A 20183-nucleotide genomic window follows, 5' to 3' on the forward strand; every position below is an offset into this window, starting at 1 on the left:
GGTGTGAGATGGTGTCGAATGCGGCGGACAGGTCGAGCAGTATAAGAATTACTGCCCGACCGGCGTCCGCCTGCATTCGCATGTTGTCTATTACATTTACCAGGGCTAGTTCGGTGCAGTGCCAGGGACGGAAACCAAACTGCGAGTGATCAAGGCAGTTGGAGGACTCGATAAATGCTGAAAGGTGTTTGTTAATATGTTTTTCCAATAATTTACTGCATAGGGGGAGCAGTGAGATGGGACGGTAATTGGTAATGACACTGGGCGACAATCTGGAGTTTTTCCTGATTGGCATAATCTGAGCATCTTTCCATTCTTTAGGAAGTTTAACTTGTTTAAATTAGCTGTTTAGGATGGAACAGAGAGGCTCGGCCAGTTCAGCAGAGAGTATTATTATTACAGTTTTGGCTGGGATTAAGTCTTTGGGAGATCCTGATTTAGCAGATTTTAGTAAGGATTCTGTTTCCTGTAAAGTCAGCAGCGGAAAATCTTTCAAGATACACAGATTAGGTGGGCGGGTACTGTCATTCATCGGGTTATGCCTGATGTTGGTACTGGAAGTGGATATCTTTTTATAGATGTCTTCGATTTTTTTGTGTAAGATGATCAGCTATGCTATCGCATAGCGATTGGGATGGCTCTTCATCTGGGTTGCATGCTTTGGGGTTAATAAGGGTGTTAAGAATGTGAAACAAAGTTTTAGAGGTGTTGTCTGATTGCTCAAGTTGCGTGGCTATGTGCTTTTTACAGGCATTTTTTAAATTTTTGTGATATATCTCTAGATTCGATTTGTATTTTTCCTTATCCATCTGGTCTTTAGTTCGGCGCCATTGGCGTTCTAGATTCTTACATTTGCTTTTCTCTGATCTCAGTTCTGACGAGTACCAGGGGGCCTGGGGGCGGGTGGTGGCTGTGGATGATTTTTTCATCTGAATGATAGAATCTATGGTGTGTCTGATGGAGTCTTGGAAAGCCATCAGGCGGGCTTCCACAGTGTCCACAGGTGGCTGGTGAGAAGGGATGAATGCTTCACGAAAGAGCGATGGTGTGAGTTTGTGCCATCTTTACTATTTAATTTCTTGCTCCTATCCTAAGCCCACCCGATGAGCAAAATACAATCTAACTAAGGAGCAGATGATCATGCACAATACAGACTATGGGAGATATAACAATACCTTGTGACTCACAAGACGACTTTAAAGAAAACAAGTTGCAAACATCCGAGCCATCACTAAATGGAAGGAGTATGCTAAGCAGATGAATCTACTGTACTACACGCTACAAATAGATGCTTACAGGGTAATTAACATATTCCTTCCATTGGATACTCTAGTTACCTGTAGATCCTCATTGAGCCTGCCCACTTCCTCATTCTGAAGTAGGGTCATAGGTCTTTCATTTAATAAGGTTTCAAGTTAGTTGGATGCACATCACTTCAACAATCAATATGATGTAATCATCTCTGCCTCTGAGGGCACAGAAAAATAGATGGGGGACTGATGTTGGTAAGTAAAGGTGGCCTGCTATAGCTCCATTGATTTCACACCTGTGCCGCTTCCAGCGGCAAGATGGAGCCAACACCACCTACAGGCCGAGATATGGAAAGTTTCCAATTTCAGTCTGGGTATCTGTGGCTATTCAAGAAATAAGGAATAAACCGGTAGGTCATTAACAAAGGGAAGGAACTTTTTAATATTACATAAGCTATAGAATACATATAAAACTGAAATTATTCAAATCAGTAGGGGAGATATGGAGGGTACCAACACAAATTATTTGTCTCTCAACCTATATCTATTTAGGACAGTGTGACTCTTAAACAAGCCTGTCATTCACCTAGAAATTGGCAGTCTGACAAAAGGTTGTAGAGAAAGACTAAGCAATTCCACGAGCATGTATCTATGCTGCCTTCAGTGAGGGTACTTAGCCCTTTATATGCCATTGCACAAAGGCCTGCATAGTTTATGATTATGGAGATCTGCCTTTCTGTGCAACTCATCAAATTCTCCACTGCAAACCCTTTGTGTCACGCAATCCTGTATTCTCCTAGATTGAACCATGAAACCACTGAGATTGACTGAGACATGGAGTGAGATGAAGAGCCAAGCACTTAGACACTAGCCCAGATCTTGGGTGATGAGATCTAGATAAGGTAAAGAAAATGGAACTGTGTAAATATATTGTATTGATCATTCGCTGTACCTACTCTTGTTTAAAAAATGAAAAAAGCCAATACTGGGATAAGAAATAATCTTAATATTAGCCATCAAAAAAGCATTAATCTTCAGCTATTTACCCCGAGGCTGTGATATTGGGGTATTTGGTTTCATAAACAAATGTAAACAGTATGCTGTTATGTGTTTGTCATGTTCCCGAAACACAAACTTTAAGAGACATTACGCTGCCATGTTTGTACGAGATCTGTGCACACATTTGAGAGAGTGCCATGCACGGGTCTGCACAAAAACCCCGGCATCGAAGGGCCTTAACTGGTTAGAATTGCACAATACAAGTGTACATTAGGGAAACAGTAGCTCGCTAGCAACAAGAGGTCCGATTCTTTCTGATTCACTGCCCTAATATCTCAACGAAATCTCATAACTCCTACTGCTCCCACGTGCCTGAAAGACGTGGCTTGATTTTAAAACTAACAATTATCCTTAATTAGACGATTTAATTCCCTGCAATAAATTTACTGTCTCGCCATCCTCAACCTGCAAATCTCTCTCCTCTCGAGGATTCCCACTGATGATTCAAGACAGAGTAGTTTCTCCAGCAAATATGCTCTTGGACAGAACAAAAGATTGAAATGGCCTAGCCAGAATCACAGACCTACCAATCTCCCTCTTTTTGAGGAAGTGGGGCATCTGAGGAACTGGAAATGGGGGTGACGCTTTTAGCCTTCACAGTCAGCTGGTCTTGAGTGAAATTGGAGGGGGGGGGGCTCTAAGTGTGGAATAGCCACTCCCATCCTGACCAAAAACACAAAAGGTTTACTGAACCCACCTGCCTCCACACATGAACTTGAAACCTACTTTGAGTAGGGGTTTCCAGCTCACTTGGTCTTCACCATGTGATATTGGATCTTCAGTGGGTGAAGGTGTAAAGCAACCCTATATTATGTGACTGATGGTGGAACTTGTGAGCTGGCAGATCTGAAATCATAAATGAAACCAAAATGGGAAACCATATATCCCTGGCTAAGACTGACATGGCCATACACGTGTTCTACCATTTCACCTATCACCTTCCAAAGACTTGACTATTTAAAACGAAACTTGTCAAAGTACGTGAAAGAATATCCCTATGCTGAGGTTGTACATGATTTCATAGAAAAACGATTTCATGGAATACCATTACTGAGAAACTATTTCATCTAAACAGCTGAATGAAATTTTTTAGAATGAATTACATTTACCTTTTCCTAGAAACCAATTCTTTGACTGTCTTTTTGGTCGAATTTGGCTTTTTGAATGCTTATTTTTTAAGAGTAAATTCAATGGTTGCAGATATTACTTTCAGAAACAATTTTGTCAAAGATATTTAAGTGTTTTCGGTCATTATTTATTACATTTTTAAACAATTACTACAGATGCTTTTATTTTGCTGATTCGTCACCACCGGCAAAAACCATCCATCGCTGACCCCCCCACAACCCATACACTCCATAAATCCTTGCTCGCTATAATCCCTCTGCACACCTAAACTAATTATTTCCTAAAGCCTACAAGCCCTTTTTACCCCAAAAAAGCAACCATCCCTGAACCATAAAATCACTTACTACCCGTAACTCCACTGATTTATGAACCCTAAGATCCCCTCTCAACACCGAAACCCCACCCATTCCATACCCTTTAAAACATCTCTGCACACCCAAATTACTCCCATTCCATAACCCCTAAAAACCCTCACTTACCTTAAACACTAGCCATCCATGTCCCATAAGAACTCCTCATCACCTTAAACTACTTATCCCTGACCCTAAGATCCCCTTTCTACATCTAAACTCCACCCATACCGTAATCCTTACAACTCCTCACCATCCTGAATTCCACTCCTCCATGAAACCTAACACCTCACGAACTTTAAAGACCGCTCATCCATGAACCCTAAAACCCCTCACCACCACTACACTACACCTGTCTCTGAACCCTAAAAAGCTCTTTCTATGCCCAAAGTTTAATTTTTCCTAACCCCTAAAAACCTCTCATCACCCTACACATCCCTGAACCCAAAACCCAAAGTAGTTCTAAACTCCATCCAAATGTATTGCAATTTTGGATTTTGCCTTCAAATGATGTTTCCTTTCATTTTTACTTTTTTGAACTGCCTTAAAATTGTCTTTCCTTAAAAATTGTTTTCAATGATTTGGTTTCCTCCAATGTGGTTTCTGAGTTTTCGTTTTCCATTAATTCCACACACATCATGTGCTGCTGCATCATCAACCTGCATGCGTACTCCAACTTATACACACCTATGCTTCTCAGCAGCCATAGCAGGGCACGCTCTTCCAGCATATATCTGTCACCTCCATTCAGGAAGCCATTTTGGAATCATGACCACTATCCGCCTTTTGAGCCTTCAAGAAACAAATGAGAATTTGCGTTGTTTCCACATTTGCATCATCTAATGAGATAGATGATTGAATTCCACTTTAGAATGCTTCAGTCCCCCCACCGCTGTACCTTTATATCTGTACAAAGTGCATGCCAAAGGACCTGAAGGTTATGACCTGCAGACATTTTGGTAATAAAGCGAAAAGAAGAGGGTACTAGCTGGAAATGAAAATAAGCCCTTTTAGTGACTAAGGGTAAGAAAGCTAGCAACATTTAATAGTATAAGGAACAGCCAACCGAGTAAGTTCTCCCTTGAAAAGCCAGTGGTTCCAAAGAGGGGAAAGAGTGGTGAATGAGGTATCACACTGAGTGAGGAAGCATGGTTTCTATGGAGATCAAGTCAGATGGGAGAGGAGGTGTGGCACTGGTAGAATAACCATTTAATTGGAGGGGAGGCAGGGCTTTTCAGTTTGACAGAGAAGTAGTTGCATTTATGCAAAGATGAATTTTATTGCCAGCCCAAAGATCCTACAGCTTAAATATATGAAAGTGGGGGTTTGTTTTGTTTTATGCATGCTGGTTTGTCAGTTGTAAATGTTCTTTGTGTTAACATTTCAGGTAACCAGCCAACAGTTATGGAATCCGCTGAAGCCTTTCACCCCATCAAAAACAAATGGGAGACCCTGGCCCCGATGCCCACGCCACGCTGCGCTTGTTCCACGATCGTGCTCAAAAACTGTCTTTTTGCCATTGGAGGTGTCAACCAGGGCCCGAGTGATGCCGTTGAGGCCCTATGTGTATCAGACTCCTAGCAGTGTCTCCTTTCCTCCCCAAGGACCCTTCTGGACTGTACCCAACCAGCTTCCTCTGTGGCTGGTATTATAGCACAGATTGTGAAGTGTCTGACTTCTTTCACATCTCTGCGACCGCGACGTAGTGTCTACCCATCTCCTGTGGAGGAAGGATGACCGTGACTACACCTAAAATGTGACTCTAGGCTCGGCCTGTTGAGAGACATCATCAACGCTGAACTGCCTACAGATACACACCCATCCACAAAACCAGTGCTTAGTTTGTAAAAGACTGAGTGCCAGTGCCCAAAGCTCTGCTCAGAAGCCTACAGCCAACACTGGGTCAGGCTTTATAGTCTTGACTCCACCTCATGCCTCTTTAATCTACTACCAGACACTCGTTGCCCCTTTGTCTCACTCTTGCCTGTCCCTGCTTTCTCCCTTTGTTATTTTTTTCCTGTCTTTCTCTTTCTTACTTCCTTGTGCATTATTCCCTTGTTTGCTTTCTGGAAATGTCCAATGAGGTAAATTAGGTGCTGATCCCTAAAAAGGAGTGCTAGTGTACCCCACCAGCAACCACCGGCTCAAATTAAGCACTGCAGATAAATAGCACCAGGACTTTTCCCTCCTGGCTTTTGTGTGTGCTTTCCCATTGTAGGTTTTTAAGCAATTAGCCATCATGATGCCGATATTTAGAAATTTCAGAAAATGTCGGCCATAACACTTCATTGAATATGAGTGATCATGCTAACTGTGTCACGAGGGGACGTTGGAGGCTCTTCCGCCCAGAAGGTTTTAAGCCAGGTCCAGTTGTTAGATAGCCGTACAAGAGTTTGCTGTGACAGGAAGGGAACTAGAGCACCAGCCATTTGATAGGGTGAGAACATGTCTTGTACAACGGACTGCAAGGCCTAATTCAAATTTTGACGCTCACTGAGTATTTTGGGCAATTTTCGTTGAGCGTCCTACATAAGTCAAGAAGTGTTGGCCTTGTTTTGATTATGAAATACAGCATGTTGGAACCTGTTAATTTTGAATGCAGATAGTGTCATAGGCTGTAGCTGGGTGATGTCACTGTTGCCCATAAGCCTACAACTGTGATTCAGCATGAGGTGTAGGCATGACCTGGAGTTGGACCTGTGATCTGGAACTACTATCTACAATGCTGTAGGATGCATGGTAGGACACGTATGTTGATGTTACAGTCCCAGGACATCGTTTTGCCAATGCCATAACAGGGAGAGACATCTGGGTGTTCTTTGTGCTGATAATGAGGGAAGTGGTGGCTCTTACGAAGTAGCTACCAATGCTGGCTTAGCAAAGCAGCATCTTTTCTTTATATATAAATATTGTGCCCCCCATTCCCTTCTCTTATTTAACTTGTTTCCACGGAGAGGAAGAAAGTCAACAGCCATGCATTATGTGACCAATTATATCCAGTCCATTGGCAACTTGGTCTCTTTTTAGTCATTTTTCTTTCAGGACTCAGAATGTAAAAACATTTGAAGATTCTACGTTTTCAGTCTTGTGACTTTGGAATGTGAAGATAGAGCTTTAGTCTTGGTTTGAGTTACCAGGTCGCACTGGGACATGTAGCTTTGTCTCCAGTTTGACTCAATTATTATATGAGAAGTGCTCAGAAGCTGGGTAACCTCAGCATCAAACATTTCTGTACCAAAACCTGTGAATTCATAAGTATAAATCCTGTGGGCTACCTTTTGATATAACGATGTGAATGGCATTTTCTCTCACCGTTAAACAATCCATCTTTCTTGAACTCCACACCCAGTTTGCCCATGGTCCCAAGCTCTTCATGCTGTCCATGTCCCCACAGGTCTTCATACATTGCTCCCAAGCTCTTCTCACTTTCTATATTCCCCAGATCTTCATACCAGTATTAATCTGATTCTAATATAATTTTGACACAAATATCAAACAGCTTTTATGATGTGTAATTGTTCACTGTAGATTCAATTTGTATTCTTCATTTTGCAATCATGCTTGTCTTTCATATGAAACAGCTAAGCACCAACGGTTTAAGTGGTATATGGGAAAGGTGATGGTGTAACCATGTATTATAAGAAATAAAGGACCCCTGGTCATACACAATAAGGATGTTACAAATGACCTCAGATTTCCATAACCTTATAAATGAACTCCGCCTTTGGCCTCCTTCTTGTATATGGTCATGGAACTCCTCAACGATTTGCAATATCCTTATAATGTAAGACCAGGGATACTGTATCCCATATGTAAAGCGTAAACATAGCCACAAGATGGACGGTGCTGTGCATCGCAACAGGATGCCTAACAAACAATTCACCCTTAATCCAGTTCAATAAATTGGACTCCTCTTAGTCTAGTGCTGCGGAGAGCGTCCATCCTAAAATTAAGTTATGAACTTAGTTCAGTCCATATTCCATTTAATTTTTGACTGTGTTTGCAGGTGTGCACTACTAGCACTCATTCTTTGGGACTGGGACTCTTTGACTGTCTCCTGCGGGACTCAGTCACAATGCAGCAGTCCACACTCAAAAGTTGCATGTGTCAGCGGACTGCCTGTCTGTCAGAGCCCAGGTAGGGCCGGACATTGATGTGTCGGTTTGTAGGTCTCCATACCCTAAAGGCTTTTGCCAGAACCGTGCTGCCCACTGCCTGAGTGCTCTGACCGATTTGTGGACATGTCACCACAGGGCAAACTGAGACACATCTGATGGGGTGTTTGCCCAGCGCTATATAAAACTCAAAATAATAATAATAATAATAAATACAGTTTTGTTTTTTTATGAGGATGCTCACCCCTCACATGCCCATAGGCATTTCTCCTCCTCCAACTGCAGCCATGCTTAATTAGGCGCTGCAGTGCAGCTGCTGAACCACGCCTGTGAGGGCAGTGGAGTGCAGGCCATGCCTCGCCTCTGATGAGTGAGAGGGGATCCTCATTGTGTTCAGTGAGAAGATGCACCTCCCATACAGGGGCAGGGAAAAGGCACATGCACCCTACAAGAACCTATAGTGTGCCGCTTTGTGAGAGGGATTTGCTTCCCTTTAGACCTATATTGTGAAATTTACAGTTGTGGGGAGCTCCCCGCGTTTGAAATTTTGGAATAAAATATTAGTTAGGAGAATTAGTTTCTAAGTGGATAGTAGCAAGCGCAGGCCTTTGTCATCAGATAACCTACAGCGAGTTATAGTATAGACCTATATTGTGCTCTGGATGAAGTTGCATCTGCCCAATATGGTACATTTTTTCAGCAGTAGCATGTGCAACTATCCATGTGGACACATGTTGTAGTTATCTAAGAGAGAATATTTGTGTATTTGCCAGTAATTATTTTCAGGTGAGAGAAAGAACTGACCCTTAGGGATATATAGTGTATGCTTTATTGGCACCATATTTTGCTCTTGTTAGGTGGGCTACCTACTCCATATGATCTTGCTCTACATACTTATAGGTGGGCATGCCAACAAATTAACAGAAAGCGCCAAGCCAAGAGCCTGCTCTGGCTGTACGAGCCAAGCCCTGAAAATAGATAACATGTGAGTTCATGTAATAAACCATGTTAGAATATGATAAGGTGTCTTCGGAATTCAAAAAAGAATATTTCTTTAAAATGCAGAAGAGTTTCACTTTACTATATTAAATTGTATCTCTTCATCGTGAAGTATTTATTAAACGTGAGAGGTTTTAAAGAGAAACTGAGAAACATTCCTGCCCCACCGTGATGACAATGCTATTAGGGAAAAAAGCAAGTCTGTTGTCATGTGTACCCTAAATGTGGCTTAGATACCTATTATACATAGAACAACATTGTAGTTTATTAAATCATACCAAAGAGAAGTTTTTGTACAGTGTACATCCTGGACTCCTGTATTTCATTGTGCTCTCATACCTGCAAATGGACAAAAAGAAGGCTTGGTTACAAAGCATTTACCTAGAAACACACAATTTGGTCAAGCAGGGAAGGCAGGATTGAGCCCAGAGTTTCCATTTTCATGTTCTACAGTTCTGCCACTAGATGGGTTTTTGTTTAGGACATCAAAATCTAATGCTTTGGTCCTTATTTTTGAAAGACAAGATTAGAGCTGGATGACAAGCAGAATACATATTTTATTTTTGGTAGTTTGACATAGCTCGAACCTTGCCCATGAATATACGAGCGCTTCACAACAGACATAGATTACATAATGTGTTTTGTTATGTCATAGGTAGATGTGCTGGGGTGTGTAGCCAAGGCCGAGATTCAACCCCGGTACCTCATGTTACATGGTTGTCAAGTGTAATTACTAAGCCATATTGCCTCCCATGACAGCTTGGCTTGTTTTGGGCTCGAGGTTCCAAGAAAATCTCAAGCTAAGCAAGAGCCAGGCATATAACTCGAGCTTTTAGTTTAGTATTATGTTTTCAGGGCACATAAATGATGCATTGATAGGGAAAGACTACTGTTCTAGTGAGTGCGGATGTATTATAATTGCATTTTTATAGCGCTTACTACCTTTGAGTAGGCGTTGAAGCACTTTATGGTGGGTAGAATGCTACTCCATAGCCCAAAGGTAATGATTAATCCAGTAGTTATTAATTACTGATGTAGATCTGTTGGTTATTTGCATGTTTGGTTGTAGAGCTGTTATCTCAGGTGTCTCTTGTGACATCACACTGGCAGAGTGCCTAGAAGGACCGTGCAGCAGCAGGACTTCTGCCCATCTCTATTATGTAGCACTGTGCTAGAAAAACACTCCATGATGGTAATGGACCCGCATCAGCCCGATAAAGCAGAACCCTTTACTGACAGGCCCGTGCCTGGCTGCCCACGTGCCCGCTATGAGCCACATCTTTAATTCTGGTAGGGACCGGTTTTTGCTCTTATTTGTATTATCAATGAGGTCGAAACTGAAAGCATGCTGCAGCCGCCGGACCAAAGCGCACTCTCTTGGCCTTCCCACAGAAACCTTCTACAGAGTGACAATGGCCTTAGGCAGTGACAGCATGTGGGATGCCTCCTGCCATCCCGGCCAGCAGCGGCCGCCATAAACAAAGGGTGTTGGAGAGGGCGGGGATTGGTCTGAGCAGGCAGGAAAGACACCCTGCTCTGACCAGGGAGTCTTTGGGGTTTAGTAGCACTCCTCCTTCCCCCTCCCATGCCTAGGCCCCACCTCTCCCAAAACCGCTGGGTCAGTGGCATAACGAAACCTGAGGGGGCCCCCTGCAAAGTGCATGGAGGGGCCCCCTTCGAGACTTACTCATAGCTGCCATGGTTTCAGATTGCTATGTGTGACATTTTCAAAATTTCAATGTATTTATGAGTAACATTTCGACGAGTGTGAGTGACACTTTCTTGCGAGCCAAAAAAAATCAAGCAATGAAGAAAGGGAAACATAAACAAGCTTTGGAAATGCAATAGGGCTCGCATTAGGAAAGTTTGAGCTATTGGTCTTATAAATTAATTTTTTTTATTTATGTGTTTTTTTTAAATAGCTAAATTAATAGCTTTGTCATTTACAATGCCAATAGTTATAACTTTCGCAAATGTGACACCTATAGCATTTGTAATGCAACATGTTTTGTATTTACGTGACTTAGATGTATTGATATTACAAATAACAATGGCTTTTAATTTTTAAAAATAATTAATACTTAAATAATTTATTTAATTTGTAATGGCAATAGCTTAAACTTTTGTAAATAACTTTTGTGAAGATTATGTTCAGTGTTTTTTATTGTGACGAAAATTCAAGAACAGAAGTGAAATATTAACATCTTTTTGTGATTTGTAATAAAGCGTGAAAGCTTGAAAACAGCTTGAAACATTGAAAGAACATATTTGAACCAGTGATGCTGTGGTTGCGCTGAGTGATGCTGTGGTTGCGCTGAGAGATGCTGTGGTTGCGCTGAGTGATGCTGTGGTTGCGCTGAGTGGTGTGTGCATCGGTGGATCTTAGCGGGTGCATCAGTGGAGCTGTTTGGGGGGTGCATTGGTGGAGCTTAGTTGGAGCATCGGCGGAGCTGTGTGGTGGGTGCATCGGTGGAGCTGTGGTGGGTGCCTCGGCGGAGCTGTGTGGTGGGTGCCTCGGCGGAGCTGTGTGGTGGGTGCATCGGCGGAGCTGTGTGGTGGGTGCATCGGCGGAGCTGTGTGGTGGGTGCATCGGTGGAGCTTTGTGGTGTGTGCCTCGGTGGAGCTGTGTGGTGGGTGCTTCGGTGGAGCTGTGTGGTGGGTGCCTCGGTGGAGCTGTGTGGTGGGTGCATAGGTGGAGCTGTGTGGTGGGTGCATAGGTGGAGCTGTGTGGTGGGTGCATAGGTGGAGCTGTGTGGTAGGTGCCTCGGTGGAGCTGTGTGGTGGGTGCCTCGGTGGAGCTGTGTGGTGGATGCATCGGTGGAGCTGTGTGGTTGGTGCATCGGTGGAGCTGTGTGGTGGAGGCATCTGTGGAGCTCTGTGGTGAGTGCATCGGTGGAGCTGTGTCGGTGGAGCTGTGTGGTGGTTGCATCAGTGGAGCTGTGTGGTGGGTGCATCTGTTGAGCTGTGTTGTGGGTGCCTCGGTGGAGCTGTGTGGTGGGTGCATAGGTGGAGCATGTGTGGTGGGTGCATTGGTGGAGCGTGTGTGGTGGGTGCATCGGTGGAGCTGTGTGGTGGGTGCATCGGTGGAGCTGTGTGGTGGGTGCATCGGTGGAGCTGTGTGGTAGGTGCCTCGGTGGAGCTGTGTCTTGGGTGCATCAGTGGAGCTGTGTGGTGGGGTCATCTGTGGAGCTCTGTGGTGGGTGCATCGGTGGAGCTGTGTCGGAGGAGCTGTGTGGTGGTTGCATCAGTGGAGCTGTGTGGTGGTTGCATCAGTGGAGCTGTGTGGTGGGTGCATCAGTGGAGCTGTGTGGTGGGTGCATCAGTGGAGCTGTGTCGGTGGAGCTGTGTGGTGGGTGCATCAGTGGAGCTGGGTGGTGGGTGGAGCTGGGTGGTGGGTGCATCTGTGGAGCTGTGTGGTGGGTGCATCTGTGGAGCTGTGTGGTGGGTGCATCTGTGGAGCTGCGTGGTGGGTGCATCTGTGGAGCTGCGTGGTGGGTGCATCTGTGGAGCTGGGTGGTGGGTGCATCTGTGGAGCTGGGTGCATCTGTGGAGCTGTGTGGTGGGTGCATCTGTGGAGCTGTGTATTGGGTGCCTCGGTGGAGCTGTGTGGTGGGTGCCTTGGTGGAGCTGTGTGGTGGGTGCCTCGGTGGAGCTGTGTGGTGGGTGCCTCGGTGGAGCTGTGTGGTGGGTGCCTCGGTGGAGCTGTGTGGTGGGTGCCTCGGTGGAGCTGTGTGGTGGGTGCATCTGTGGAGCTGTGTGGTGGGTGCATCTGTGGAGCTGTGTGGTGGGTGCATCTGTGGAGCTGTGTGGTGGGTGCCTCGGTGGAGCTGTGTGGTGGGTGCTTCGGTGGAGCTGTGTGGTGGGTGCATCGGTGGAGCTGTGTGGTGGGTGGCTCTGTGGAGCTGTGTGGTGGGTGCCTCGGTGGAGCTGGGTGGTGGGTGCCTCGGTAGAGCTGTGTGGTGGGTGCCTCGGTGGAGCTGTGTGGTGGGTGCCTCGGTGGAGCTGTGTGGTGGGTGCATCGGTGGAACTGTGTGGTGGGTGCATCGGTGGAGCTGTGTAGGTGGAGCTGTGTGGTGGGTGCCTTGGTGGAGCTGTGTGGTGGGTGCCTTGGTGGAGCTGTGTGGTGGGTGCCTTGGTGGAGCTGTGTGGTGGGTGCCTTGGTGGAGCTGTGTGGTGGGTGCATTGGTGGAGCTGTGTGGTGGGTGCATCGGTGGAGCTGTGTGGTGGGTGCATCGGTGGAGCTGTGTGGTGGGTGCCTCGGTGGAGCTGTGTGGTGGGTGCCTCGGTGGAGCTGTGTGGTGGGTGCCTCGGTGGAGCTGTGTGGTGGGTGCCTCGGTGGAGCTGTGTGGTGGGTGCCTCGGTGGAGCTGTGTGGTGGGTGCATCGGTGGAACTGTGTGGTGGGTGCATCGGTGGAACTGTGTGGTGGGTGCATCGGTGGAACTGTGTGGTGGGTGCATCGGTGGAGCTGTGTAGATGGAGCTGTGTGGTGGGTGCCTTGGTGGAGCTGTATGGTGGGTGCCTTGGTGGAGCTGTGTGGTGGGTGCATCGGTGGAGCTGTGTGGTGGGTGCCTCTGTGGAGCTATGTCAGTGGAGCTGTGTGGTGGGTGCATCGGTGGAGCTGTGTGGTGGGTGCCTCGGTGGAGCTGTGTGGTGGGTGCCTCGGTGGAGCTGTGTGGTGGGTGCATCGGTGGAGCTGTGTGGTGGGTGCATCGGTGGAGCTGTGTGGTTGGTGCATCGGTGGAGCTGTGTGGTTGGTGCATCGGTGGAGCTGTGTGGTTGGTGCATCGGTGGAGCTGTGTGGTTGGTGCATCGGTGGAGCTGTGTGGTTGGTGCCTCGGTGGAGCTGTGTGGTGGGTGCATCGGTGGAGCTGTGTGGTGGGTGCATCGGTGGAGCTGTGTGGTGGGTGCCTCGGTGGAGCTGTGTGGTGGGTGCATCGGTGGAGCTGTGTGGTGGGTGGCTCGCTGGAGCTGTGTGGTGGGTGCCTCTGTGGAGCTGTGTGGTGGGTGCATAGGTGGAGCTTTGTGGTGGGTGCATAGGTGGAGCTGTTTGGTGGGTGCATCGGTGGAGCTGTGTGGTGGGTGCATCGGTGGAGCTGTGTGGTGGGTGCCTCGGTCGAGCTGTGTGGTGGGTGCCTCGGTGGAGCTGTGTCTTGGGTGCATCAGTGGAGCTGTGTTGTGGGGTCATCTGTGGAGCTCTGTGGTGGGTGCATCGGTGGAGCTGTGTCGGTGGAGCTGTGTGGTGGGTGCATCGGTGGAGCTGTGTCGGTGGAGCTGTGTGGTGGGTGCATCTGTGGAGCTGTGTGGTGGGTGCATCTGTGGAGCTGTGTGGTGGGTGCATCGGTGGAGCTGTGTGGTGGGTGCATCTGTGGAGCTGGGTGGTGGGTGCATCTGTGGAGCTGGGTGGTGGGTGCATCTCTGGAGCTGGGTGGTGGGTGCATTTGTGGAGCTGGGTGGTGGGTGCATCTGTGGAGCTGGGTGGTGGGTGCATCTGTGGAGCTGGGTGGTGGGTGCATCTGTGGAACTGTGTGGTGAGTGCATCGGTGGAACTGTGTGGTGGGTGCATCGGTGGAGCTGTGTGGTGGGTGCATCGGTGGAGCTGTGTAGGTGGAGCTGTGTGGTGGGTGGCACTTTTTATAAATCATTAGTAAAAGAGATCAATGAAATTCAACTAAAACCCATATATAGCAGAAGAGGAGAAAGCTCTAGTAACGGGATTCAGGATGAATGTATATCTTTGAAGCAAATCGCCAGCATGTGAAAGGTGTAAAATAGCAATCAGCATAAAACGAAAATGCCAGCTAAAGACTTTATAAAATTCTGTGTGGCCCTGATAAAATAATTAGAGCGTTTATTATATCATGACCAACAATGGTTATTGTTTCAAGAGCAGCATGCAAGATGGTTAGGGGCTGCAATATAAACAAACCCTCTGCATTGCTGAGGTGGGAAGGGGGGCGGGGAGAGGCAAGAAGGGAAGAATAGGGGCCGGGAGCAGCAGCCTTTGATGTGCTGACCGGCCGGCCGTGCATGACTAATTAGGGGAGGAGAAATGCCGGCTGGGGGAAGCTTGAGATGCCTGAGGAGGCTGGTGGCTTTGATGTGCACGCGCTCTCGGGCACTCAAAGAAATCGCCGAGTTGGTTTAACTCTGTTTAAGCTGCAATATAGCTCGCCAGCTATGCGCAAGCGCACAGCAGGCGAGCCCTAAAAAGTCCGAAATGAATTAGAGGAACTCTAAGATCTTAAAACTGGTGCAAACAACTGCATGGGCTGACCCATAATTACAATGGAATTATGAAAATGTCACATATAGCAATCTGAAACCTTGGCAGCTATGGGCAGACCAAGAGTTAATGAACGCCTTTGCCTCACTTATCATCAATGCTTCAGTTCTTCTGAAACAGACAGATGGAATCAGGAGCAACAATCAAAGCTCTCAGCCGGTGGGGCCTATTTAGCAGTATCCTTACTTAAAAGTAAGCCGAGGGGGTTAGTAGTCATATGTTAGACTCACGGTTGCCTCCCCCTTCCCCCCAGGCTGGACCAAGTAGCAACAGAGAGGCCCAGCACAGTCACGCAGCCGCGCTGCTAAAATAGAGAATGTGTTAGTCATGAAAGACTAAGTGCAGGCACAGGGCAGCAGAGAGAGTGGCACCCCTAACCAACACGCTGGGGGGTGCCCCCTTTAGCCCCAGGAGTGTGGAGTCAATGGCTTGGTGGTGACCCAGCCTGCTTGGATTGGTGTTCTGAGGCCAGGGCAGCGATAATAATATGGCAGGTGAACGTCGTTGCTAAAGGCCGAGCGGGACAGCGGAGGGGATGGCACCCCTGAGCCCCCTGCATGTGAGCGGACATAGACAGCGGCCACAATCTCTCTCGGTACACCTGTGAGCATGGTGGTGCTGTGGAGTGAGGGTCTGACTGCCCCTGCAAACACAAGACCCCGAGCACTCGGCAGGAGCCCTTCAATACCTTCGGGCCGATTTAGCGCTATTAAATGGCGCAACATTCAGTGGGACATTACTGTGCATCATAATATTAATGAGGCTAAAGTCAGACAAATAAAGGTGCCACTGCCGCCACCGGGCCAAAACTGCCTGCCGGTCCGGACCTGTTAAATGGCCTTAAGTACAACACTCACTCACTTACAGAGGCATGTTCCGCTTGATGCGCACGACAATTAGACATTGAGGGCAAGCATGTGTCACCTTTAACTCGTCAATTCCAATAAGACTGACTTGAGCCGACCCTTCACTGATAACGCAGAGTATTGTAGAATGTAACAAGCAGAAGTCGCCTCGAGTGCCTTTATGTTCTGCTGCAGTGCTGCAGGCTTTACTTGCGTGGCTGAATTATTTGTGTGCAGAATACATACAGAGCTGTTGTACGCAATTGTATACAAGCTGAATGACTCTCTGCTCCTAAAAGTAAATTACAGTTGGAAGACAAAAAGAAACGGTGCGTGACACTTCTCACTTACTTTAACAGCTGTGAGCCAGCACCATTGATGGACAGCTGCAACGATTGCCCTAGACACACATAGTCTCAGGCAGCGGGGTAAAGGCACAAATGAGCAGTGCCTAAATTTGGCCCTGATTATGGGTAAGTACATGAGAGCCAAGCGTGGTTGTATCCACCTGGCTTTCATGGACTTATCCAGTGCCTTTGAATCGGTCTGCAGGGGAAAATTATGGCAAATAATGGAGTCTATGGGGTTCGAGGAGCCATTGGTCACATTAATTCGCAGACTCCACGCTGCCACTACAGTAAATATCAGATTTGGCCCTACAGGGGAGATGACAAAGCCCATACCATCAACTGAGGGTGTCCGCCAGGGGTGCATATTGGCCCCTTTTTTGTTTCTGGTCTATACCAATGGTTTGGAAGCGTTTTTGTTAGAAAGTTGTGCTGATTTCCCCCAGGTAAATGGCAAACGCATACCGATGTTATCCTATGCGGATGACACGGTCTTAATGACCCTAACTGCAAATAGCATGCAAACTTGCTTAAATGCTTTTTTATTTCTGTAGTTTTTTATTGTATAAAAAATATATATTTACATGGAGCATGGAGACTTTTATGCAGGGGTTAGACCTAAGGGTCAACTTTGCCAAGTCACCGAGGAAGCCAGACAAATCCTGGATCAGGGAGGATCAGTGGCAGTGATCCTCCTTGATCTCAGCGCGGCCTTCGACACGGTCAGCCATAACACTCTGCTGTACCGTATGTCCCAGGTCGGGATTAAGGACAAAGCTTGTTCCTTGTTCCAGTCCTTTTTAGAGGACAGGTCTTTTCGCGTGTTTGACGGCGAGTCTGTCTCCACTAGCAGACCTCTGAAATGCGGAGTCCCCCAGGGCTCCTCTCTAAGCCCTGCACTCTTTAACCTTTACATGAGGCCACTGGCGGATGTCGTCCGCCCTTTTGGGATTAAGATCATCTCCTATGCGAACGACACGCAGCTAGTGGTCTCCCTGGCGCAGGCTGCTAATCCATCAGCACAGGGCGGGCTTAGAGAGTGCCTAGAGGAAGTGAAAACCTGGATGTCTCTTTCATCTTTAAAACTGAACGGGGACAAAACCGAGCTGATGCTTCTTGGTACCCCAGACCCCACTCTCCCTGCCTCCATGTGGCCACCTAGTTTGGGCCTTCCACCCACCCCAAAAAACAGCATTAAGAGTCTCGGAGTCTGGCTCGACAGATCTCTGTCCTTTAGTACGCAAGCCACAAAACTCTCAGCAACATGTTTCGGCATCATGAGGATGCTAAGGAGAATCCTTCCTCTCCTCCCTTGGGAGGCCAGACAAGCAGCTGTCCAAGGTTTAATCCAATCACGCCTGGATTTTAATAATGCACTCTACCTTGGGGCCCCGGAATACACCCTGAGAAGGCTTCAGATAGCCCAGAACTGTGCAGCCCGCATCCTACTCAACATTCCCCGCAGACAGTCAGCTAGGGCTGGACTGATAACCCTCCACTGGCTACCAGTGCGCCAGAGAGTTATGTTCAAGGCCATGTGCATAGCTCATCAGGCCTTCTGGAACACTGGCCCCAGAATCACTCAAGACCTAATAACCCACTACACACCCAACAGAAGTCTGCGCTCGAGTCAAACCTTTCTGGCAGATGTCCCCAGAATAAAGAGGTCCAGATCCGGAGGCAGGTCGTTCTCACATAACGCGGCCAGGGCCTGGAACGCCCTGCCGTTGCATCTCAGAGCTAACCCTAACCTTCTAGCCTTCCGCAAACAGCTGAAAACCTTTTTATTTCACCCTATCTAATTAACTCCTTTTGCTCCCTCAGGGCCACAGCTTGGGCTACGGGATTCTTAGCGCTTGGACGCCTCCGGGCAGCAATTCTCACCTGGATTATTGCAATGCCCTCATGCTAGGATCTAACAAGACTGCAATAAATAGGTTGCAAAGAGCACAGAACGCTGCCGCCCGCGTTCTATTTGCTCTACCTAAAACCTGCCACACGTCCCCCCTTCTCCGTCGACTACACTGGCTCCCTATACAACAGCGCATTCACTTTAAAACCCTCTGCCTTACCCATAAAATCCTGTACAATGTTGGCCCCCATACTCTGCAAGGACTGTGCTCTTTCTATACTCCCACGCGTGCACTCCGCTCAGCGGACCTCTCACTGGCCTGTACTGTCAGAATTCGGAGGAGCAGAGCTGGTGGCCGCTCCTTCAGGTATCTGGCCCCTAAGCTCTGGAATTCTATCCCCCCTAAAGCTCGGGCTACTCTAAATCATCTGCAATTTCGAAAACTTATAAAAACTTGGTTGTTTGCATCCATCTAGCACCTCCTGTACCTTCCTGGATCTGACATGTCTGCAAGCGCTGGGACGCCCCGTCGCTGGGGTAGCCATGCGCTATATAAGATTCCATAACATAACATTCGCGCTTTACAAATACACATCCAATCCAATCCAATCCAATCCAAGTCTTTTGCTATGGTCTGCGGCCTGAAAGGGGTTAAATCCCGAAGGCTTGTGGTAAGGGACTCGACCATTGAGAAAGTTGATAATTTCAACTATCTGGGGAATTTATTCAACAAAACCCTAAGTTGGGATCTGTTAATGTCAGCGCGTGTACAAAAAGCTACCCAAACTGTTGAAACCATCTTTCGTTTTTCCAGCAAACTGGGGCAGAGGCCGGTTGCAGAATTGAAATCCCTATACAAAGCTGAATGCATCCCGGTTGTAACATACGGTGCGGGTGTATGGGGTACTCAATTCTGCAATAACATCCAAGTTATGGAAAATAAGTTTATAAAACGCCTCTTATGTGTCCCTCCAAGCGCTTCTAATCTCTTTTGCCATACTAAAGTAGGCTTAGAATCTGTGAGTGACATTATCCATGTTTCTCCTTTGCTGCTCTGGATTAAGGTTTGGCGTTCCGACGACCTGAAACTTACTAAGGAAATACTACTAGATTGTCTTAACCTTGAACACTATGATAAGATCCCATGGTTATCATATGTTAGGGATCCTTTCCTTGGAATAGGCTTGGGCCATATCTTTTCGAAAGTTGAGACCATTGGCGCTGAAACAAAGCAACTAACCAAAGAGGCGTACCGCTTAGACTTAGGGTTGTTGCGAAGCAGTGAGAGTGCGGTCTACCATAGGGGGAGGCTGTATCACCAACCTTACCTTTCATATATAGGGCAGACACAATGGCGTTTTTATTTAACTAGGTTTCATCTGAATACATTACACTTTTAATTTGCATTCCCACAACAGGTAGGTTGGTGTGAGAGTTTACCCATGTGTGCCTGTAACAATCAAGTTTCCCCAAACACTCTTCATTTAATACTTTTTTGTTCCCTGTATAAAGATCCAAGGAATAGATTTATTAGACCAATTCTGTTATCGCTTGGATCCCGAAATTTTAAAGAGGGATACGAACATTTACTCTCATTATCAACTCCAGTAATATGCAAAGCTGTTCTTAGTTTTATCAGAGTAGCACTCAGTATTAGAAACCGATATTAATTAACTACTGTTATGGATTGTTGACCCTCATAAATGCAATTAGCTCATAGATTGGCACCAATATTTATTTATTGTATTTGTATTGGAAAATTGTGTTTTATATATATGTTTTTTCCTAAATTGACTTGTAAATGATGTATTGACAACATTTTTAATGGTCTGAAGTCAATTGTAGGAACTTTTAAATTGTACAATGTTATGTTATATTTTTATGATTCTGTTTTTATGAATCGAAATAAAGTTTCAAAATGAATGAAATGTCCCAGGCAGCGCCACGGCCGAAG

At 46.7% G+C, this 20183-nt stretch overlaps 1 protein-coding gene across 1 annotated transcript in view; it reads left to right on the forward strand.

Moving 5' to 3' along the window:
- Window positions 1–9204, forward strand: part of KLHDC8A (kelch domain containing 8A) — a 148027-nt gene extending 138823 nt beyond the window's left edge. The window contains exon 6 of the mRNA XM_086923444.1: window positions 5175–9204. Within this exon, the coding sequence (XP_086779570.1) occupies window positions 5175–5368 (194 nt within the window). The 3' untranslated portion in view covers window positions 5369–9204. The remainder of the gene's footprint in view (window positions 1–5174) is intronic.
- The last annotated feature ends 10979 nt before the right edge of the window (window positions 9205–20183 follow it).

The sequence above is a fragment of the Lissotriton vulgaris genome, chromosome 5, assembly GCF_964263255.1.
Source record: "Lissotriton vulgaris chromosome 5, aLisVul1.2, whole genome shotgun sequence".
Taxonomy (NCBI): domain Eukaryota; kingdom Metazoa; phylum Chordata; class Amphibia; order Caudata; family Salamandridae; genus Lissotriton; species Lissotriton vulgaris.